Here is a 23,158-nt window from a genome sequence, read left to right as displayed (position 1 = left end):
TTCTGCAGTCTAACACAAGAGTGCCTCAGAAGTCCACCCTCCCCTCAAGTTGAAGACCACCTCCAAACCCACCACGGAGCTGCAGCTGTCCGTCCTACAGCATCCACACCTTCACAGCCTCACAGAAGCTCCCGGGGCCCTGTGAGGCAAACTGAGCACAACACTGCAGTGCAGCTCCGCTGTCTCCACCTGAAGGATTACAGCTTCACAAAAAGCAATCATCCGATGCTATTACAGACAACTTTACTGAAACTGAAATATTAGTTGTTGTGGATATCAGGAGGACTTTCACCGAAACCGGCACTTGACAGCCAGCGGCATGCAGGTGATAACCTGCGCCTTGTTTACGCTCGTCACCCTCCCTATCAGCAGCGCGTCGGAGGCTGACTCCTGCCCCGCCGTCTGCGAGTGCTCGGAGTGGAAGACTCTCACAATCTCCTGCTTTGACATTGATATTCTCCCCAGGTTTCCAGCAAGCACGGAGACACTGTAAGTAGGCGTACAAAACGCATCTGTAAAAGTGATTCTGGAGGGGTTTTTTTGTTCATGCATTTTGGATGTAAAGTGCACTTAACCCCGAGGAAAAATCATTATAATAATGAATATTCCTTCAAAGTGCACCCACGAGGGTTTCGAGGCTGTCTGTGCTGTTAAGTAGCTTAGTTATTCCATTTTAAGGTATCATTTTAATCTATTAGCAAGCAATGATCTAAAGTTGCCAGTTTCATTTTGGATTCTTCATTTGGCGTGAAAGAGCTTAAAATGCCCTTAAAGACCACTCAAGCTATGCATTTTTTTTTAATTTTTTTTTTATGGAGATTAATTTACAAGTTAATGTTGGAATAATATGAATGCAATGACTGCAATGAATAATTGGTTTAAATATGTTTTAATAACAAAGGTTAACTGATCCATTAACCCACATTTGCATCCCGAGATGCAGATTTTTTTTTGTGCAGAAAAATCATACAAATATTCTTGACTTTATAGATGATATCCTTTTTTTTTTAATTATTTAATAGTTGTTGTTTGCGCTGGATCCCAGCTTTATTTAGGTTATTGACAAGTCGCCTTTAGTTCACCACTAGGTAACATATTGTTTTGGCAATGAGCATACCAGCCTTTGTCTATGTAGTTTATTTTACCCAAAGTAATTTTGCTGTCCTAAATTCACCGTGTGAGACATTGTGATTGGTGGCGGTAGCCAGAAAGAGAGAGCGAGAGATAAGGAGAGAGAAGAGAGGGAGAAATTAGCTGTCTGGGGTAAACTGGGTTCGGGCTACAGGGTAATGAAACATTTCAGGCTTCTCTGTGCAAAAAAAGTCCAATTGGCTGAAATGACGACAGACAGTTGGGAAGAATGGGATGCTCTTTGATAAGTGCCGTGCTCACCACAACTTATCAGTCCTGCATTGACCTCCTCGCACAAATTACTTCAGTTTCTGCTTTTACTTTTGTATATAGTCATATGTTTTTCTACCTGTGTACCTTGTGTGCCAACAAATTAACAGCCAATCTGCTATTGATAGATTAGATAGATATTATAGAGATCTGTGAAAAAAAATCACAGTCCACCCACTGATTTTCACTTTCCAAAAACAGTGTTTCCAGTACCAGCAAAGTACAGAGTATAATAATATTACTGCCAGCTAGCGCTGCATCTTTATTCTTATTATCAATTATCTGTTGACTACTCGTTCACATACTTGTCTGATCTAGGGAATGGAAGAAACTTGTGTAATAGGCCCATATTGAAAGATCCCAAGGTGACATTTAGTTTTAAGCGATAAGGAGAAAAAAGTAGAAAAGCAAAGTTGTACCCAGGCTTTTCAGTTTCTTTCACTCATGTATTGATCGGATACATTATGAATCCAAGCAAAGTTTTCAAGACTTTCTCTATCCCAGTAAGTGAAACAAAGGCTCTTTTGTTCATGAGAGGTAGAGAGAGGTCAATCAAAACTACAGATTTGTAGAAAATTAACCCAACAGGTGATCCATGTGTAATCTGTTGTATTGTTATCTGAGAAGAACAAATCTGTGAAGAATCCTGGGAACCAACATGATGTAATATGCAGGATTACCTCTGAAAAATGTAGCGGGGCTTTGACACTTGCTCAATTGCTTACTGTAAGTACATTATGCAATAGAGAGGGACCAGTTTGCCATGGCCCCTTGAGTGATGGAAACACATGGACTCCATAGCAGATGTGGAAATACAGAACTGGAAGCGTTAGAAAGATTATTTCCATTTAAAACAGCACATGTGAACAATAACTCAGACAGGACTGTTTAACTGTATTAACTTCATATTTTGGTGATATTGTTATAGACAATGTAAATAACAAAATAAGTACATGTCTTAATATCACTATACTATACTATACTATACTATGCTACACTATACTATACATTTAGTAGCATCACACTCACCTGTAAGATACACTACTATATATACTACTGTATACTTTATTGTACTGTACTCTGCTCTTCTTAACTCTGCTATACTATGCTATACTATTTATTTAGTAGCATCACACTTGCCTGTAGGATAGACTACTATACTATACTACTGTATACTTTACTTTACTGTACTTGGCTCTTCTCAACTCTGCTATACTATACTATACTATACTATACTATACTATACTATACTATACTATACTATACTATACTATACTATACTATTTAAAGTTCTTACTATGAATGAACGTTTTTTAGTTTTGTCACAGTGAAAGACCAAATGAGAGTTTAGTCCTACTAAGATTCTGTGACAGAACTGGATGATAGACTTTCTGTGTTTACTATAAATGTTATGGGGCAAAAGAAGGGTAAATGTGTCACTGTGACTCATAAATACATCAAAATGTCCATTTTTTTCAATACTTTGGATTTACTGCTAATTAGTAAATGTTAGCAAGCTAATATACTAAAAACTAAGAGTGTGATCTCTTCGTCTTGCTTTCATGATGAATTCACTTGTAGGATGCAGATTTCTATGAAACTATAATGTAAACATACTGGTGATATTAATTTGACAGTTCAACTTCTTGCTCTTCCACAAAAAGCGCTGATGCAGCTCGCTAATGATAGCTCAAGCCAAGGAGAAGGTTCTGTGTTATGTTGTGATAATCCTCGAATTCCTGCTTCACAGTTTATGGGAACATCCCTCGATCCTCGAATCCCAAGCAACACTTTGCATCGCCTCCAACAGTACCCATCACATACAATTATCCCCTGATCACTGCTTCAATTCACATGTCCTCGTGCCCCAATGTCCCCTAAGATTTCCCCACATTCCTGCCCAAAGTTTACCCAGCACCCTGCAGGAGAATAAAAAGACATGAAAGCATGCCAACTAGCACTGTCAACTGTCCTGATAAAAATATCTGCCAAATACAGTAAGCCCGAAATAGACTGCGTATTAAGCGGGATGTCCTAGCAGATGACGCGTGATGAAGTGTGATTTCATTGTACATACCGAGGAACGACTGACGCCGCTTCTTTGGTCAGGCCAGTCATGTCCAATCCTGCTGACTCCAGCCGGGCCCTGCTGAGAGTTCATTTCCACTGTTGGCCTTTTTGAATGGTAATTTGTCTTTCTGAGTCGCATGAAATGGACCATAAAACAAACACAACATTTAATTTAGACCAAAACTAGGGATTTAAGGCACTATGCAGTAGATACTTGAGTTAATTTTAATACGGTCATATCTAACCCAAACCTTACAAGATATAAACCTTGAACTGGGTCAGATGGAATGAGAAAGGTCAACATTTTGGGCTATAATATCTGATTTCTGAGCTACACAAGAGAATATGAGACAGTTGCAGACAACATAGAGGACAAGATCCATTCTTATTGGTCGCTTGTCCACTATACAGTAGGAACAGTGGACACAGGGCAGCACATACATTTTTACTCCTCAATTTTGTTGTAAATTAATTTATCAAAAGCATGCAGTTGGTGGTTGGCAACATTTTGAACAGAGCCAGTCGTTCCCCCTGTTTGCAGTCGTTTTATTATGCTAAGCTTAATGCAGCACCAGCAAGCTCTTTATCGTACAGATAAGAGAGTGGTACCAAATAAGTGTATAACTTAAACCTATTAATTTTAAAGCTTTCTTTCAAAACATTTATGGAGATATGAGGAGATATGTAATTGCCTACAACAATTTTGTAAATGCACCATTATGGGCAGAAGCATTGACACTTTCTGCATTAATTCCGCGATTAACATAAGAGTTTGGTTAAGAAATTATTTGTGAAAAACAAAACAAAATGTGAATTCAAAGCAGAAGTCTGTGCATGCCGCTGTGTGAGTGTGCACATGTGGATACTTAGAGTTTGGAGTCCTTTGTCTGTGTGTGTGTGTGTGTGTGTGTGTGTGTGTGTGTGTGTGTGTGTGTGTGTGTGTGTGTGTGTGTGTGTGTGTGTGTGTGTGTGTGTGTGTGTGTGTGTGTGTGTGTGTGTGTGCAGAGGTTGCTTCCATTCTCCATGTGTCAGTGGGAGTCAGAGAGGTGGAAAGGAAAGCACAGACACGCTAAAAAGCCTGCGTAGCGTGACACCCGCCTGCGTCTGGACGATGCATTCAAATACAATATTTACCTTTTACAGCACATTTCTCAAACACCCAGAGAGTTCCATTTGAGAATAATTAGGAGGAAAAAAGACTTCAAGCTTCAAGGGAAAGGGGGGAACACAGCACTTCCAGTCCTTCAAAAACCTCAGAATTTTTGGATTGGAGTTTAAACATGTGATAACTCGTGATACTTGTTGCCCCTCGACCTCTAATAAAGAGAGTGAAATCCTGATGCTAGTTCCTGAATGGTAACAGATGAGCCCTGGGATAATGTAAAAAAAAAAAAAAAAGAGTGTGAAGTTGAATATGATGAACTCTAGCTGAGATTAATGGAAATACTGACAATTACCCAGCTATTAATTTGTACCAATGGATCATGTCATGGAAATTGTTACTATGACATTTTACACTAATTTCTTCATGTGTTTATAAGAAAACAAATAGGAATAGCTTTTTTCATACTACCTATTCATTAAAAGACATGATTGAACAGGAAAATAATTTTTTTTTTAAAAGTAGCTCTGCAGTGGGCGTCCAAGCACTCTGACTGCATCTCAATGAGAAGAGTCCACACTGAATCTCTTTGGAGAAAATGCAGGTTGAAATATGCAGCCAAATATGTAACCGAGTCTCTCACCGCGCACAATTACACATCAAAAAGAGACGGCGCTCATAGTAAACACGGCTATGTTGTCAATCCAATGCTGACACCACGATAAATTATATGGCCTCGACCCACTTCAAACTCAATTCCCGACCTGTTTGTTTTCTAGGGTTTCTACCGAAAATGACAAATTGAGGCAGTAATTTTCTCCTTAAGCCTACGAGATGGGCTCCTTGGTCTTCTCCCCACGCTCCGGAGGGAAAATGCACGCTGGTTATTTGGTTTTGAGTGCGGCGGTGAAACGGCGCGGTTCTGACTGGGGTGTTTGGTGTCAGGGTCTGCTCTGTGTCACTGTTTGTTTGAGTTTGTCAAAGCGTGTGCAGCGTGCTGTGCTCCCGTGTCTATGCTGACTGACTAACACTCCCCCCCTCCCCCCCCCACCATGTGAGCGTGATTCAGACTCACGGGCCAGATCTCTGCCTCTGAATTAGTCTATTGTTCCCCTGATGAACCAAAGGTGCACGAAGATGGTGGCTTTGGCCGAGTCACTTTTTGTGTGTTTTTTTTTTCCAAATGGGCACATACGCTGTTGCTGGTTGAGGCAGGATGTAGTGGAACAAACTCTGAATGTGTATCCTATGATCCTGGAAGACAACATCCCATCAACCCATGTGGATGCCATCTTTATCCATTTTCCTTATTAGTATGTTGGGATTCCTAAATCCACCACAATAAAATCTTCATGAAGATCACAGGAAAGAAAGAACACATTTTCACGTGCAAAGTGGAGGTAAAAAATGCCAACAGTCGAGTACTCTTAAACGTCAGGCTTTAACATTTATAGAGAGATTCTTTATGTGCTTTTGTTGCAAAAAAATTCAAGATTTATTTGACTTTTGTCAATGTCTAAAGTGCATAAATTAACTTAATAACTTAAATCTTGTTCAGAAAATGAATACAAATCCCAAGTGTAAAATCAGCACTTCACGGTTTATAGGCAGACATTTTTTCACCTGAAGGTACAGCCCAAGTTGCAATTAAACATGACATCACCTATTGGTTTGTGAACTGCTGATTTGAAGCCTTGATTTCTGCATTTCGGCCGTCGCCATCTTGTTTTTTTTTTGGAGCCAGAAGTGACCATATTTGGATGAGCTGGATGGATCTGACTCAATCTGAGAAACCCGAGAACAATGTGCCCGCTCAGTTGTACCTGAAACCTGACTGCACCCCGGACATGTCAATCAAGCTAGACACGCCCCCAAACATTCGGCTTTTTGAGGCCAAATATCAAATGAATTAAGGAATTATCTTCAGATGGACCGCCCGAGAAAACTAATCAGAAGGAACAGAGTTCGTGAATGACACCATAATGACACATTTTATTTGCTTTGTATTTCATGCGAAACTTTGAATGGGAGTCTGTTGGAACCAGAGGTGTTTTGGAGCCAGCCCCTGGTGGCCTCCAGTGGGATAGCACTTTGTGGCACTTCTGCATTGGCTTCACTTTTCAAACCAAGATGCTACGTCCATTTGTTTATACAGGCTAACGTACAGCCAGGCTAGCTCTTCAAAAAACAAAAACAAAAAAACATTTTTAATTTTTTTTCTTTTTTACTAAACAATTTCCTGCAAACTAAAAGGCTTGACTTGATGCAAAAACACAAAAACACAAAATTCTAAATATTTTCTTTCCATAGGACCTGGTTTCATACTGTAACCATTAACGTAGGGTACCTTTGTATCCTGAACAAAGTGGAGGTCTATTTTCCCATGTGATGCACACCGAACCAGCTTACCTTGGATCTCAGCGTGTGACACAAATTAGAGCATGATGAAGGACCTACGACACCGCAGGCTCAGCCTTTTATTGTCTTAGTACTTTCCACCTGTTTCTTCCCCCTCACCTATCTTCTATTAACCCCGTGTGTGGGAGCCCACAGTCGCACACACTACACTTGTTTTCTGAAACATAGTCGTAAACAGACCCAGACATTGTTTGATTTGGTTGCCAGCTCAGATCCAGGTCTTTGTTTTGTACCGTGTTCCTGGAGGGGCAGCCTGTTTCACCATTTTCTTCAAAGGAACCTTTCATCTTATGCTGAAACTCATTGGTGTTGTTAGGCCTTCTTTCTTTCCTCTCGTACCTGCACAGTTTGTTTCCTTCTCTCTTCCCCTTTTGATCTCTTCTTGTCTGACATTTCTTAGACAAACATACCAGTAAAAACTTTCTTGTCATTATACTCGCACTACATTAAAGAAATAGTTTGACCTTTTGGGAAACACGTTCTCGATTTCCCTGCTGAGATTAAGAGATGGTGGATATCCCTTTTATATCTGTATTTTATGATCATTAGCTGAGACTGGAAACAGGAGGAAACAGCCAGCTTGACTCAACACCTCGCTATATCACCTCCTTTATCTCCAACTCATTATATCTCATTTATTTTTTCTATACAAAAACTTAAATGTATAAACAATTTAACCAGGTTAGCTACCTGTCTCCAGTCATTATGCCTAGCTAATTAGGATAAGCTACCTGCTGACTCTGGCTACATGGCTGCCACACTGACGTAAACTTTGTATTGATGTTTTCATCTAACGGAAGTAAATTATTACAAAATGAAAAACCTTTCCTTTCTTGACGTTTTGCTAATGTTAAAAGGCTATTGTAAATTAAAAAAAAAAAAAAAAAAAAAATTCTGTGTGTGTGTGTGTTTTTTTTTTTTTTAACCAGATGGCTTTTCGAGACCCGTCTATCATCTGTGCCTGCAGATGTCTTTGCCAGCATGGTCAACATCTCCAGAATGTGAGTGCCAATTTAAACTGTAAGATTATTATTCAAGCCCAAATTCTTAAAAGCTGCATTCATCCACCTGCTGTCTTTCAAATACTTTCCCATCCAACTCCAAACTGACCTCTCTCCCCTGCTTTTCCTTTCGTCTCCCAACCAAGCTGATGATATGCTCTCTGTTTTGTATCACCGCTGGCTCCTAATCACAGCTGGAGGAGCTAATGCGTTCCTTCAATAGGAATGTTGGTCCTGCGACCACAGCAGGGCTTGGACATTGGCTCGGTATTCCAGCTGAGCCCTCTGGGTGTGTGGTGATTTTAGACTCCCAGTAGAGGTGGGGTGTCTGTGTCGAGGTAAAATATACACTCGAGCCTTGATCCTCAGCTGCCGAGTCCCACATCTGCGTCCAAGTCATGCATGAAGAAGGACGGACGTGGATGAGAAGTTCTCCGTCAAGCCTCAAACAACCAAAAGTGCACGTAGCCACTGTTTCCTTTACCTCTTTGTTCGCTACCCAACTGAAATGATGACACGACGGGAAACCAATGAAATGTCCGTCAGATTCTCAAATACATTGAGGTGTGGTTTATTAAGTGGCTCGAAATAACAGAATAAATGTTGTTCATGTTTTTTTCTAACACACAAGTCATTTTTAGGGTTGATCTGGTGCTAAGTTCACAGTTTATTTTAAGAGCATTTTTGTTACAAAGTAATAACAAATGGGAGCTGAGTGAGTAATGACTAGGTAATGTATACGTGAGGTGCATACCTGTGAAATTACCCCTGACTTTGGGGGCTTTAAACAAGGTGGGTTGATCAATTCAGGAAAGAGTTGCAGGCTTAGGGATCATTTTAAGAACCGCACACTTTAAAAACCCATTTATGAAAACCCGTGTTTCATTTCAATCTCACTCTGGCACGGTACTTTCATTCCTTAAAGTCACATGCTAAAGAAAAGTCATTATTTTTATATTATAAAGGCAATTTGTTGAATAAGATTTGATTTGAGCACTGTTTATCTCTTTTAGATACATATCTGTGGATGTGATGCTGCAGAGGCTGGAGAAGCACTCGTTCTACAGCCTGAGGAAAATCACCCACATGTGAGTAACTAAAGGAAAAAGGGCACACTCTTTATTGATTGTTATTGATTAAGTTGTTCCATTTGCTCTCTGGGGAGTAAAAAAAAAAGCTTCATTTTGGATCTTGCCGGCAGCGAATGGAAGCAGGGAAGCAACACGTAAGGAGCTTATTTCTCTCTTTCACACTATTTACTTCTTCTCATCAAGGTGGTAGAGAGAGGTTTGAAAAAAATAATAATAATCCTTTTGTGGGAAAACTAAATGCAGATTAGATAAGAAACAATTCAATTCAATTCGAAGAAATAGCTCATTATGTGGATGTATTTGGTGCAGTATTACTGAGTTCAATCCAATAAGCGTAAACAGCAGCCGGTGTCTGGCCTCTCTGCTCCTCTTCTTCATGCTCCGGCTCTGATTGAATCAGCTCAAGGGGGGAGTGGAGGGCAAGCAAAGTGTACTCTATTCTCAATTATGGGATAGAGATTTATGGCCGAGTCTCCTGGTGGACCGCACACTTTCCAGCATCACACCTCCTAGCACTTCATATATTACTGCAAGACTTCCTGCCTATGTGAATGATTTGTTCCAAGTTACAGCATCCTGTAACAAAGCAGGTTGTGTGCACGCACTTTGTTTCCACTCTTCAAGATGTGGGCATGTGTTGAGACAGTAACTATAATTAACAGCTTCAGAAATTAATTTGACATGACTTGATGCATCATTTGGTTGCCCTTTATTTCCGAATAGTCCCGGTCTTTTCTTATTAGCTGCAGAATTCCAGATATCAAAATACAGACAGGCAATAATTCAAGCTGCTAGCTGAGGGTTCTGGGGGTGTATTTTGGATCTCCGAGGCCTATTTGCCACTGATTGGTGTGGTGTAGTGCCATACATCAGATAATGGCATCTCTCTCAGGTTTCCTTCAGGGTCAGACACAAATTAATGCTCGGCTTCCTGTTGGCTGCTCGAGGCCGACAGCAGCTGTGGATCAAGGACTGCAGTTGGAGCTGAGTATTCAGAGGGGGTGGGGGTGGGGGTGGGGGGGGTGAAGTTCGAACTGTGCCACCATCAAATAAAACCACCAATTTCAAGAAGGTTTTCAGGGGAGTGAAAGTGCACTTTTTAAAATGTACTGCAGTGTGTTTAAAACTTAGTTTCGGGCCTCTAATCACAAATAATGCTTTCAGTCAGATAAATGTGTGGACAAAACAAAGTGTGTAATCTATGTTCACAGCCGTAACGATGGTGCTTTGTCAGGATCATTTGCAAGAAATAAAGTGGGTAGTTAAAGCTGCACGAATCAATAGTTTTATATTAACTGTTGGTCAAATGTTGTCGCTCGAAGCTATAAACCCATTTAGAATTATAACTCAACTAAAAAGCTCTGTAGTGTATTTTAGCATCCTTTAGCTCATTGTTTTGGTTTTACTGTTTTGAATACCACCCTCATCAACCTCATCTACAGCGGGCAGTTCTTACAAACACGTTGTACTCAGCAACAAACCACTGACAGACAAAGTTCGTGGCTAGCTGGCAAACCTTGCATCAAGCATTAAGCAGCTAAACTGTTAGATGTTTTTCCCGGGAGCTGGTGGTGACCAAACCAGAGCCAAAAGCTCCTATCTTACATTTGATTGGAGGCCAGGAACACGTCTCTAAATGAATGCCGGTGTTGCTCCTTCTCTGATAAATGACTAAGTATGCCATTGTTTGTTTGCACTTTTGCTATGATGATATGTAAATGCTGTTTATACCGCTTACTTTGCTGCCCTCAAGTGCCCCCCCCCCAAAAAAAAAAAAAACAACAACATTTTTTTATTAATTGGGCTTGAACACAACCAAAACTACATTTTATGACATTTTTGTGTTCCTTTGGGGTAAGAAATCAGTTGATTTTCCTGATTCTACTTTTTCATAAGTCTGGATTCAAGAGCGTTGAAGAACGTTTTCAAATTACGTTGTTAACATGACCAGCCAAACTCACCATGGCCGAATGAAGGAAAGAGGAAAACTACAGAACCACACATTTTATCAACAGATAATGCAAGTAAAGCGAAATCTAATTTCACAAAGCGTGCTGTTTGAATGACCCTCTGGAGGAACAAAGTTTCAGCCCACTCAGGTGCTGCCACTCAGGATTTTCATAGCCTACATGACTCTGAAATGATTATATTTGCTGATTAAACTGCCCTCCAGTATTTTTGCTTTAAACCTGTGTTCACAGCAATGGGAGGGTGAACCTCATCCACTCTGAGTGAGGTTTGCCCACTGTGTGAAGAAGGACCAAGACACACGTTGCAGGCTTCAGAGAGGTGTTCAGTCCGGCCCAGGGCGGACCAGAGTAAACACATTAATGAAACACTAATTGGACTGTACTTCCGGTCCTGGCTGTCTGCACCAAGTTTCCCTTCTCTTGCACACTGTCGCGCACCTTGCTCTGTTCTCTCAGCACGTCTGAGGCCATGGCAGACATGTCAGTCCTTTACTTCTGCTCTGAATTAGTTTGGTTATAAAGGTAAGTACAGTACATTTTCAATAGCTGACAGCTTTTTGCATTTTTTCTTTCAGAGAGATTCGAAATGCAAAAAGTCTGACGTACATTGACCCAGAAGCCTTTAAAAATCTTCCAAACCTCAAGTACCTGTGAGTATTTTTCATAACATGACATGAACATTTCAAAATGTTACATATTGACAACACTAAAAGGGTGTATACTTTAACTGTCCAACTGGCAGCTTTGCCAGATTGATCTATTCATAGTGTTGTGTGCATGGAAAAACTGAGTCATGATTCTTTTGAGTTCAATGGAGTGATAAATGCCAAGTTCAGAAATGTCACTGTTCACCCCATTTAAAATGAAATCCAGGAACATATTTGGACGAAGTGAAATTTTTCAACCTCAAATCAATTATTGACTGTTTCACAGGCCAAAGTTGAGTAATTTATTATGATGTCTCCAACACTTAAGATCTTTTTAATGAGCCCAAACAAGCCAGACTCTGACAGTGACTCTTCAAGTTGGCTATTAAATGAAGTGGGTCAGTTATTATTGAACAATACAGTCTTTTATCTGTCTGTTGTCTGATATAACTCCTCAGAAAGTTGAAAAAGAAACAGTAGCGTCTTTAAAGCTGGTTTGTCTTACCTGTTTTATCACTTTTATATCATGACTGTTTCTTTCTGTGTGCCATTCAGGGGGCTTTTCAACACCGGCCTTATTTTCTTCCCTGGCTTGAGCAACATCCACTCGAATGACATGAACTTCATACTGTAAGTTTCAGTAACTTTTAAACCACACACCCTGTTTATTGTTTATGCTTTGCTAAAACTGCTACTTTGAACACCAGCAATCAGCTGTAACCGAGTAGGAGTCATTGCTATAATTCAATAAACAAATAAGGCTATTAGGAGGAGAATTAGCCATGATCAGCACTTTTCTACACTATGCTTTAAAGAAAAGGAAGAATGATGTGTTGCAAAGTAGAAAGACTGAAAAAAAAAAAAAAAAAAAAGCCCCATTTACATGTTAATGGTTCTTTCAATTCCAAGCTAAGAAGTTTGGGCTAGTAGCAATGTTTTTGTTTTGGACAATAGACTTTATGTGGACGTAACTTCAGAGTCTGAAGAATGAGGCCGATACGGAAGTGCCTTAAACTGCAATACCACCGAGTGCCGCTAAGGGTTGGCTCCAAAAAGGCTCCGGCTCCATAGACTCCCATTCAACTTCTCATGAAATTCAAAGTGAATAAATAAATATTTTCCAGGAGTTATCTTGGTATTGTTAGCTAAAGTCGCTCCTTCTTATTAGTTTTCTGGGCGGTCAATTTGAAAATAATCTCGTTATTAATTAGAAAATAAGTCTCAAAAAGCTGTGTTTTTGGGTGGCGTGTCTGTTTGATTGACAGGCCTGTGCTGCAGTTAGGTTGCAGCTATCGCAGGGCGGGACGTAGTATCGTCGGGTTTCTAATCAGATCGAGATCCACCGCTCGCTCCCTCCCAGCTCCTCCAAACGTGGTCCTATAGAGCTTAAGGCTCTTCCACATCGGCCTCATTTTTCAGACCTGGAAGCTACGTCCACTTATATATACAGTCACTGTTCGGAAAACAAGGATTATGGGAAATGTGGTCTGAATTTATAGGAATTCTACCACTAACAAGCCAACTTTTCTCACAAATTTGATTGTTATTGATATGTTAAATGCTACAAACGCTGTGCGTGTGCTCGTATGTGCGTCTTGTCTGCTTCTCCACGTCTGCATGAAATGAGCAACATCTTTTCTGGGTCTCTATTCACCCACTCGGTCAGCGCCTTCATTTTCTAAATCTAATTTCCCTACCTAGCCGAAACACTTTTGAGATTAAAACCATCGACTGCGCCTCACGGTCTCTCTCAATGCCACTTTTCAGTGGGAAGTATTTATTTACAACACCACTTCATTTCCTCTCTCTGCTCTGTGTCTCTCTTCGCAGGGAAATTGTTGATCATCCCTACATTACTGAGATCCCGGCCAACTCGTTCCGTGGCATCACCAGCGATGTGCTGACAGTGTGAGATATATTCACCAACCACCATGTGCAGACTCACATGCAGTATATAATTGAGCAAAAACACACACCTAATACAAATACAGGTATATTTGTATGATGTGCTTGGATAAAAAAAAAAAAAATTCATAAAGGAAATGTAAACTAGATATATACCACCGTAAAAGAACTGTAAATGCTGAAACATCACTTTGTAATATTGTTCTTTATCTCTGAATCCAGCTCAAACCCTATTATAGACACCAGAAGAAATGAGGACAGTCCAAAATGACCTCACCATAAAAACATGTCCTCACCCTGACCTAACTCGAATCTCACAAAGATAGCAAAAACAAGTACACAGACGCTCAGCCACAACAGGCAATCACACGGACGTGGTTAGGTTTGGGAGTGAGGGAAGTGAGGCAAATGTTGGGCTTTAAGAGCCACAAAATTGCACAGACCGACGCAATCTCACCATAAACTGTGAAATAAGTAGGTCCCACTTATCTCTGTCACTGCCGCAGAGAAACAGATGAAGGTCCAACACATGGAAAATATTTTCACTGGGTAGCTTTGTTATTAAACCCGAAGCGACAACTCCTAATGAGTGCTATTTCCTTGATGTCTAACTGTCGAAACTTCTTCTTCTCTTCCAGCATGCTGTATGGAAACGGCTTCAGAGAGATACACCATCACGCCTTTAATGGCACCAAGTTAGACCAAGTGTAGGTATTCCTGCCACCATCCTGAACTAATTTGATTTGATTCGTTACAGTAATGAATACTGAATTGTCAGGAAGTTTGCTGATTCCCTCGAGACCACTGATGTCTGAATGATGAATACAAAGTTTACAGCCATCAGCTGATGAGCCGAGCTTAAAGCCTGGAAACGGGGAGGAAAGAGGAAAGGGCTCGCTCTGGCTCAGACAGCGTTCCCTGCAGAGAGCCAGGTTTTAAATCTAAACTTATTAACAGGTCATATCTCATTTAATCTGCACCAAAACCAAAGCGTAACTATGAGGGTTGTTGTTTTACCGGAGGTTGCCTGTGAGCCGCTTCCTCCCGTTTCCAGCCATTTGACTAATGTGAAGCCAGAAAGCAAATAATAGCAACAAAATGTACAACTTTCATTATTTCTTCATCAGTTTGAGACACACACTAAATATCACACTGAATAATAAAAACATTGTTATTTTGGGTATTAAGTTTTAGGAGTTATATTTTAGTCACTTTAGAGCTTTTAAAGTTGTTTTTTTTTCTTCGATCCTTCAGACACTGTTTTATTACATCTGCTTGACTATCTGTCACTGAAACCAGTCAATTTAGAGGCCCTTTATTTTTCCAAAAATTAGATTATACAGCATTTCGCCTGGATTAAACTATTTCTGACATCTGGGACGTGTATTTCCTTACCCAAAATTGCACTACAAAAGCAGCGGGATCACAGCTGGGTCTCCATGGGCCTTCTCATATGCACTCAAAAGGGGCCTAAGCCCAGCTCTTGATTAGGAAGACGGAGTTCTCATGGGAAAATATGCTTCCAAAAGTGGGTATCAGGAAGTCTGCATTAAGACTTCCCCTCCCCCATACACTGTCACACTGCTCCCTCAACTTGTGGGAATCAATGTCATACTTATTCTGTAGTCTCATTTAACTTAGGAATCAATGACAAAAGAACAGATAAGCGTTCGTTCCTTTTCCTCTTTGTAGCAACATGTTTTATTCTCTTCTTTTCACCCTCTGATCCAGAATCCTGCATAGTCAGGATATGAGGTCTTAATGATATTAATTTAAGACCCCTCTCCTCTTTTACAACACCTACACTCAGCTCAAGCCCTTATAAGAGCCCAATTAAGCCATTGGTCTGTAACTAGTGAGTCTTACCACACAGGTGTTTGTGTTGGCGCCTGATCCGCTCTGAAGGGAGATCTGATCCCGGCACAGCCGGACCAAGACAAACACACGCCTCACAGGTCTATTACCCTTATTAGATTTAAGGGATTCGGGGAGATGTGTAGTGAGGGTGCAGCGTGTTTAAGGAGTACACCATCATATCTTATACTGTCTAATTTGAATCAACAACATAAGTGAGACCTTTCTCTGTCATGTCTCGCCCCTGAAATGAGAGAAAATGAACACAGGAATGTGCAGCGATGAAGCTTGGGAAGATGTTGTGCCTCGCCTCGGTCGGTCTGACTGAAACGTGCAGCTTTTGTCTGAAGAAACTTCAATTTGTTCTTTTCCTGTTCAGAGACCTTCACAGGAATAAGTATTTAACCAAGGTGGATGACAGGGCGTTTGCAGGAACCATCAGCGGCCCCATGCTTCTGTAAGTACCTGTCACTCTTATTTATACATAATCCAAACAGGGGAGACATCAGCAACATGTATTACACCTATAAATTAAAACTGACCCTAAAATTTCATATACTTGTTGTGTTGACCAAAGACATTTGATAACTTGATCATTTGGATCTCAGTGGAATCTTTACCGGCGTTGTTACACTGTTACATTGCATTCAATCTAATGAGAACTTTAAACATAAAATGTACATTTTGAAAGAAAAAAACCCACATTTATTCTCTTACAAATTAAATGTTGAACTCATAAGCATTAATACTGCTTTAGCCTGATTTGGTTTGTTATGCTGATAAGACTCGATATAATAATTGAATTAGTCTCCAGGTCTGGAAAAGTGAAACCAATGCAGCAGTGCCTTAAAGTGCAATACTACTGAGGGCCACTATGGGCTGGCTCCAATAGACTCTAATTCAAAAGGCACTCTTTTCATGAAATACAAAGTCAATACATATTTCGCACAAGTCATTAAGTTGTCACGAGCCAAATTCCTTTCTTCTGATCAGTCGATCTGAAAATAATTACATTATTAATTACATATTTGCTCTTAAACAGAGGTATGTTTGGGGGGGGTGTCTGGTTTGATTGACTTACCCGAGGTGCAGTCAGGCTGCCAGTAGAGGTGGGCGGGGCATAGTGTCCCCTCAGGCTCTGTGTTCGATCCGTTCCTCGCTCCTTCCCAGCTCGTCCACATCCGGTCACTTCTGGCTCCCAAAAAAAAACCCAACAAGGTTCAAAACCACAGCTTCATAATGACAGTTCATAAACCAATGGGAGACATCGTGGTGTTTATGACGAGCGGCTAAGTAAAGCTAATATTACCAAATTTAAGATAGATACTGTTGCGTTCTTATGTCACTGCATCAGTTTACTGACAATACAACTCCTCTCAATTTGTGCCACTGTTACGCTACATTGTGAGATGGAGTTGTAATTTAGCGACACTTCTTATACGGGAACGACTCAACAGGTGGATTTTCACGAACTCCTAAAACGACACGCGAGTGTTTTAGGCGCCCTCTGCAGGACCAACGCTTCCTCACACTTAAACCACAAAATAAGTACTTTGACCGTTGAAGAGCAGCAGCAACAGGCGTACCAGACTATCATTGCTATGGTAACAATAATAAACAGGAGGTTAACGTTGCGACGCGGTTGCAGTTTGCTTAGATTTGGATCGATTAGGTTTAAGAAAAGGTCACATTACGTTACATTGCGTGGCATAAATTACACAATGTACAAATATGTGTGCGTTATTACGCATGTTAAAATAAGCCGGTGTTTACTAATGGTTTCACACAGAACAGAAACAGCGAGTGGAAGGCCTGTTCGAACCACCCAACCGCCTCACTATGCAGACTTAGTCACTCTTTATACTCCTCATACATGTTGCAATTACAACCAACACTAGAGGATGCAGTTAAATCAACGTCGAGACAGTTTTAAAATCCTTCAACGATCGACCCGTTGCCGTTGGTCTTCAGTGTGACGACAGGCTCTAATTTGCACTTGTGGCCACACTGGCTCCGCTTTCATTAGCTTAAAGGAATAGTTCAACATTTTGGGAAATGCTCTTGCTCGTTCACTTTATTGCAGAGAGTTAGATAAAAGATAAATATCCGTTTTTGAAAAGATGAAACAAAAGTGATATAATGTGTTCATTAGTTGACTATAGAGGTGCTGATTATAAGATTTTTCTAACTTCGAACAGAATCAGTCTTTAATCTAAATTAAGTGACTAAATCACATTTATGATACAGATATGAAAGTGGTATCTTTTTGTCAAACTCTTGGCAAAAAAAAAAAAAGTTTATTCCCAAAATGTATTATCTCCTTTGCACACACTAGATCTTTAGAAAGTTATTTCTTTTTCAATTATATATATTAAATAAACCAGCAAAAAAAAAAAAAAAAGAAGAAGTTTCGGCCGATATATAAATAACTAATAGATCTAGTTCGGTGATTACGCACATCATGTCAAGTTAGTTTTCAACAATGTCCTCCTTCATGATGTGCAGACTAGGTGAGGCATGTCTGTGAGACTGGACAGAGTAAAAATCATTCCACCACAGCTGTGACTCCGACCAGGAAATCTGACACGTATCGTGTGCAAGCATGTGATGGAGAAACTTCCGACGTTTCACTGATACCGTTGTCTTTTTTTTGCTGCTCTTGAGGTTCTTTTAAGCCTACTCCTTGTATTTAAGGATATCTGATGCCGAACCCTTTTACCACGGCTATCTGGTTGCCGTTGCGGCTCTGATCTAGCCGTTAAGTGTCTGGTTAGGTAAATGGGATTTATGTGCAGGTTATTCTTCCTCTGTTCCACTGAGGAACATGTCCTGAGTGAGGTCATCTCCATGAGATCATGAGCTAAACATCTGGAAATGACAAAATCAGACCAACACTCACAAGGTCTGCACTGCTTCTTTTTTTTTTTTTTTTTTTGCACAATGAGCCCCATGAGAGGAAAACAGAGCAGGGGACAGAGAAGTGGGGAAAGCAAACGGGACTAAAAAAAGAACAAATTAACTCTTAGCAAATATGGACTTGTTTGGCTTGTGTTTCTTTTATTTAATCAGATTAATCAACAATTCCGATGTATGATAAGTGAGGAAACTAAAGAAAGCAAAAGCGAACTTGGACTGTACTTGGCCTGTGGAAAGGGGGGGGGAGGGGGTGTCCGGTGTTGTACGGTGGAATGTCCTGATAATGGGATCACACAGGATGTTGGTGAGATTGTCTTTGTCCCGATGAGGTTGAGCTGGCTTTGGCACGACGGCCATGTGCAAGAAATACCACATGTAATTGCTTAAAGATGAAGGGCCGAGAGGCTGACTGGAGGAAACAGATGGAGGGTGTTGTTTAATCCATTATTGAACTCTTTGGTCGCATCATGTCTCGCTCTTCTGATGTGCCGATAGTACGCTTGTTCCAAAGTCTGGGCTCGGAAGGTACTTGGTGGTGACTGCGCGCTCTTCTTCAAGTTAGTCAGTTGAGAGTATGGTGCTCAGTATCATATTAGCATGCAAGTGCAATCTTACGGGATGAGGGGTGTTCACAAAGTGTCACATTATCAACTTGATCAGGGATGTAGCCTGATTTGTAAACTCGTCACACCCCAGGTATCTCGTATCTGTCTGGAAGGATAAAATATTTTCCCAGGCAAGCCCAATATTTTCTCAAATATTTGACCAGCTGTATATACAAGTGGTTGTACTCTTTAAGTTTGAAAAGGGAGGCCAATGCAGAAGTGCCTTGAAGTACAATACCACTGAAGGCATCTAGGGGCCAGCTCCAAACAACCTCAGACTCCAACTTATTCCAATTAAATACAAATTCCGCTATCTTTTTTTCGAGTCATTATGGTGTCGTTAGCTAAATTGTCTCCTTCTGATCGGTGCTCTGGTGGTCCTTTTGAAATAATACCATCATTGGTTAGACATTAGGGCTTCAAAGAGAGGTATGTTTGGGGGCGTGCCTGCGGCCCAGTCAGGTTTCCGGGATAGTTTGGGTGGGCGTAGTGTCCTCGGGTTCTGATTCACACCTCGCTCCTCCCCAACATCGTCCAAATATGGTCACTTCTGGCTTCAAGGTGGTCACCAAGATGGCGACGATAAAAATGCCATAATCAAGCCACTTGGTTGCAGCAAAGAACAGGAGCAGAGTGGAGCTCCGCTGTGGAAATGTTGGATCTAAACATTGCGAAAAAAAAAATTATAAATCCAGGCAGAAAGCATCTGTGAGATCACAAAAATACATTTGAAGACACAACCTGCTACTAGACAATAATATTAGTTTGGACTTTTTCCCCAAAGGTTACTTTAGTGTTTATGATACTTGACTGACTCAGACTAAGGTGTGAAGTGCGTCAAGCATCTCGCATCCCCATCAGTCTCCTCTCGTTACCAGCCCGCCACTATTAAGGCCACAAATAAAAAATATTTAAAAAAAAAAGAAAATCTATGTTTATGCATCTAATTTATTTTCTAAAGCTCTTCCATTCCCCCATCTGTCCGTCAGAGACGTGTCCGTCACGGGGATCATCTCTCTGCCAACCACGGGCATGGATTCTCTCCGGGAGCTGAAGGCACGCAACGCCTGGGCCCTCAAGAAACTGCCGCCCATCAAGACCTTCAAGCACCTCACCGTCGCCAACCTCACGTACCCCAGCCACTGCTGCGGCTTCAAAAACCTCAAAAAGAAACGAGGGTGCGCCTTTGTCAATTCTCAATTTTGAAATGGTTGATCCTACCGGAGGAGAGTCAGAAGAGTTAAGCGAAGCAGAGGCATCATGAGAAGTGTGTGTACTTAGTGTACTTGGATGATCCAGCACAGTGAGCAGGGGCAGCTGCACTTGTACAGTGTGGATGTTGGCAGGGATTGAATCAACTCTCTGACGTGTTTACCTATAACTTCTTGCAGTGCTGCCATAATTAGTGTCACTCACTGCTGTTATTGTAGGAAGAAGGCTGAGCCAGACTACTAATGACTCTCAAAACAAGAATCCCTTTTCGTCAACTGGATATACAGTATAAATGATTTAATTGTACATTTAGTGACTGCTGCCGGGTAGGTGTTGTTGTTTTTTCATCTAATTAAGGACTACATCATTTTTTTTTTAATGGACTCAATCTTGTGTGTATTTGTCTGCATGTGTTTTTCAGCTTTTTGGAGTACATCATCTGTAACCTAACTGCTTTCTACGACCAGCATCACAAGCGCTCGGTGGGGCCTCTTCGCATTCCTTCCTTTCAGGGGGAGAGCGATGTGGAAACCCTCCCGGACCGGGAGCCAAACGACGGAGGTCACAGAGAGTCCCCGCAAGACTGGAGGAGAGGTGACTTCCACGGCAGCCTCCACTACCACGCCTACTTCGGGGGCCAGCCAGATGAGGATGTGGGTTTCGGAGAGACCCTCAAGAACCCCCAGGAGGACAACAGCCAAGATTTTGACAGTCGTTACGATTATGTGGTGTGCGAGGAAGGGGAGGAGGTGGCATGTGCACCAGTGCCCGATGAGTTCAATCCCTGTGAGGACATAATGGGTTTTGGCTTCCTGCGAGTGTCGGTGTGGTTTGTGAGTCTGCTGGCCGTTCTGGGAAATGTGGTGGTGCTCCTGGTGCTGCTCACCAGCCACTACAAGCTGTCAGTCTCCCGGTTCCTCATGTGCCACCTGGCCTTCGCAGACCTGTGCATGGGGATATATCTGCTGCTCATCGCCTCCGTGGACCTCCACACACGGGCCGAGTACTTCAACCACGCCATAGACTGGCAGACGGGGCCTGGTTGCGGACTTGCGGGGTTCTTTACGGTCTTCGCCAGCGAGTTTTCCGTCTACACCTTGACCGTGATCACTCTCGAGAGGTGGTACGCGATCACCTTCGCCATGCGTCTGGATCGCAAGCTGCGCCTGCACCACGCGGCGGCCGTGATGTTGGGCGGCTGGGTCCTCTGCCTCCTCCTGGCGCTGCTCCCGCTGGTTGGGGTGAGCAGTTACCAGAAGGTCAGCATCTGTCTCCCGATGGACACCCAGTCCACGGCGGCTCAGGTCTACATCATGTCAGTCCTGGTCCTCAACATCCTGGCCTTCTTTGTCATCTGCGCCTGCTACTTCAAGATCTACTGCGCAGTGCACAACCCTCACTACCGGTCCGGATCCAAGGACACCAACATCGCTAAGCGCATGGCCGTCCTCATCTTTACTGACTTCTTGTGCATGGCGCCCATTTCCTTCTACGCCATGTCGGCCGTGCTCGACCGGCCCCTCATCACCGTCTCCAACTCCAAGATTTTGCTGGTGCTCTTCTACCCGCTCAATTCCTGCGCCAACCCGTTCCTCTACGCCATCTTCACGAAGGCCTTCAGAGGTGACGTGTTCATCCTCCTCAGTAAGGTGGGCTTGTGCCAGCAGCGAGCGCAGCTGTTCAGAGGCCAGACGGTCTCGTCCAAGGGGAGCAGCGGGACGTCTCAGGTCCGCAGAGACAAGGACAAGCTTCGGAAAGGGGGGAGCGTTGGCCAGGAAGAGGTGCCCATCCACCTGAAGAAGTGCTCCGGACACACCTACCGGCAACCAGTCAGCCAACAGGTGAGCCCTGAAGAGAGCCGGAGCCTGGACACGTGAACCAAACACCAGCTCGAGGTAGTGGGAAGCGAGACAGGTTCAGGTGGGAAAGGAGAGGCCTTGAAGTGTTTGCGGACAGATCTGTTTGGATATTTAACAGAAAGCTCTGGTATTCTGTATTTGCTTCAGCTTTCAGGCCCAGTTCAGCTGTTTTCACAATTTCGGCTGTGATGATTTTATGGTTCCAGTTGTTGGAGAATATCAAGTGTCGCTGAAATATGAACCTAACTTCATCTCACTTCTGGTCCTTTGTATTCTGACGGACTGGTTCGAAAAGAACAGAGATTATTGCAAGAAAAAAAAAAAAATAGTAAGGATAAACATATCGTATACAGACTATGTATGTACATAACTATGAATAAGATATATATTTTCAGTATCTTAATTACATAGATAGAGTCACAACAATTGTCTTAAGCACTCCATCCTCCGGCGATACGAAGACCTTTCTGAGGGACACTATTTATACGCGATGACTGGGTTCGAGGACAGCCTGCTGGCTCAGTGCCGTTCAACGGTGAAAACTTTATCCAAGTTATGAAAGTATACAAACGCAGCATTCCCCCCCCCCACCCTCCCCCCATCATATTAACACCTCTGTATATAATGCAAATGTATGATGGAGACGCAGACATTTTATTTGCATTTCCCTCGTCTGTTTTCTTGAAACTGTAAATACGGAGAAGTATGGTACACTACTTGAACGTGATGTTGAAGCCAAATGTTTTTACACAGCGAGCGGACTCTGAAAAAAAAGTGCCTTGATGTGGCTTACCGCCGCACCAAACGACGTATCGACTTAAACAAATTCATCAGATATTTCAGATATTTGTCTCCTTTTTCCTACGGCTCCGTAGGAACGCGCGGGTTGTTTTTGCAGCGCGATCGGTTGATATTTTTCCATCCTCGTACGGAAACAAGCGACCTATACAATAAGCGCGGATACCTTCGCCTTCGCCGGGAGAGCTCGAGGCAAACGCAGCCGGAGCCGCGGCGCTCCGACTTGAGCGACGTCGAGCGTCGAAGGACACCCTCCCCCGCTAACGGCAGCTCAACATCTGGTTAGCGTTCCATCTGCCAGGTGACATT

At 42.1% G+C, this 23,158-nt stretch overlaps 1 protein-coding gene across 1 annotated transcript; it reads left to right on the top strand.

Annotated features, from left to right (window-relative positions):
* Positions 1-10: 10 nt before the first annotated feature.
* Positions 11-22,619, top strand: tshr (thyroid stimulating hormone receptor). The gene is made up of 10 exons (XM_069703115.1): positions 11-489; positions 7,921-7,992; positions 9,006-9,080; positions 11,629-11,703; positions 12,256-12,330; positions 13,531-13,608; positions 14,244-14,312; positions 15,839-15,916; positions 19,970-20,158; positions 20,614-22,619. Exons 1-10 carry the CDS (start codon positions 320-322, stop codon positions 22,067-22,069), a joined length of 2,337 nt encoding a protein of 778 aa, XP_069559216.1. The 5' UTR covers positions 11-319; the 3' UTR covers positions 22,070-22,619.
* Positions 22,620-23,158: the final 539 nt, after the last annotated feature.

The sequence above is a fragment of the Brachyistius frenatus genome, unplaced genomic scaffold, assembly GCF_029030835.1.
Source record: "Brachyistius frenatus isolate BFR_SWC_R1_liver_20210118 unplaced genomic scaffold, ASM2903083v1 Contig_44, whole genome shotgun sequence".
Taxonomy (NCBI): Eukaryota; Metazoa; Chordata; class Actinopteri; family Embiotocidae; genus Brachyistius; species Brachyistius frenatus.
This window is presented reverse-complemented; position numbering and strand designations above follow the sequence as displayed.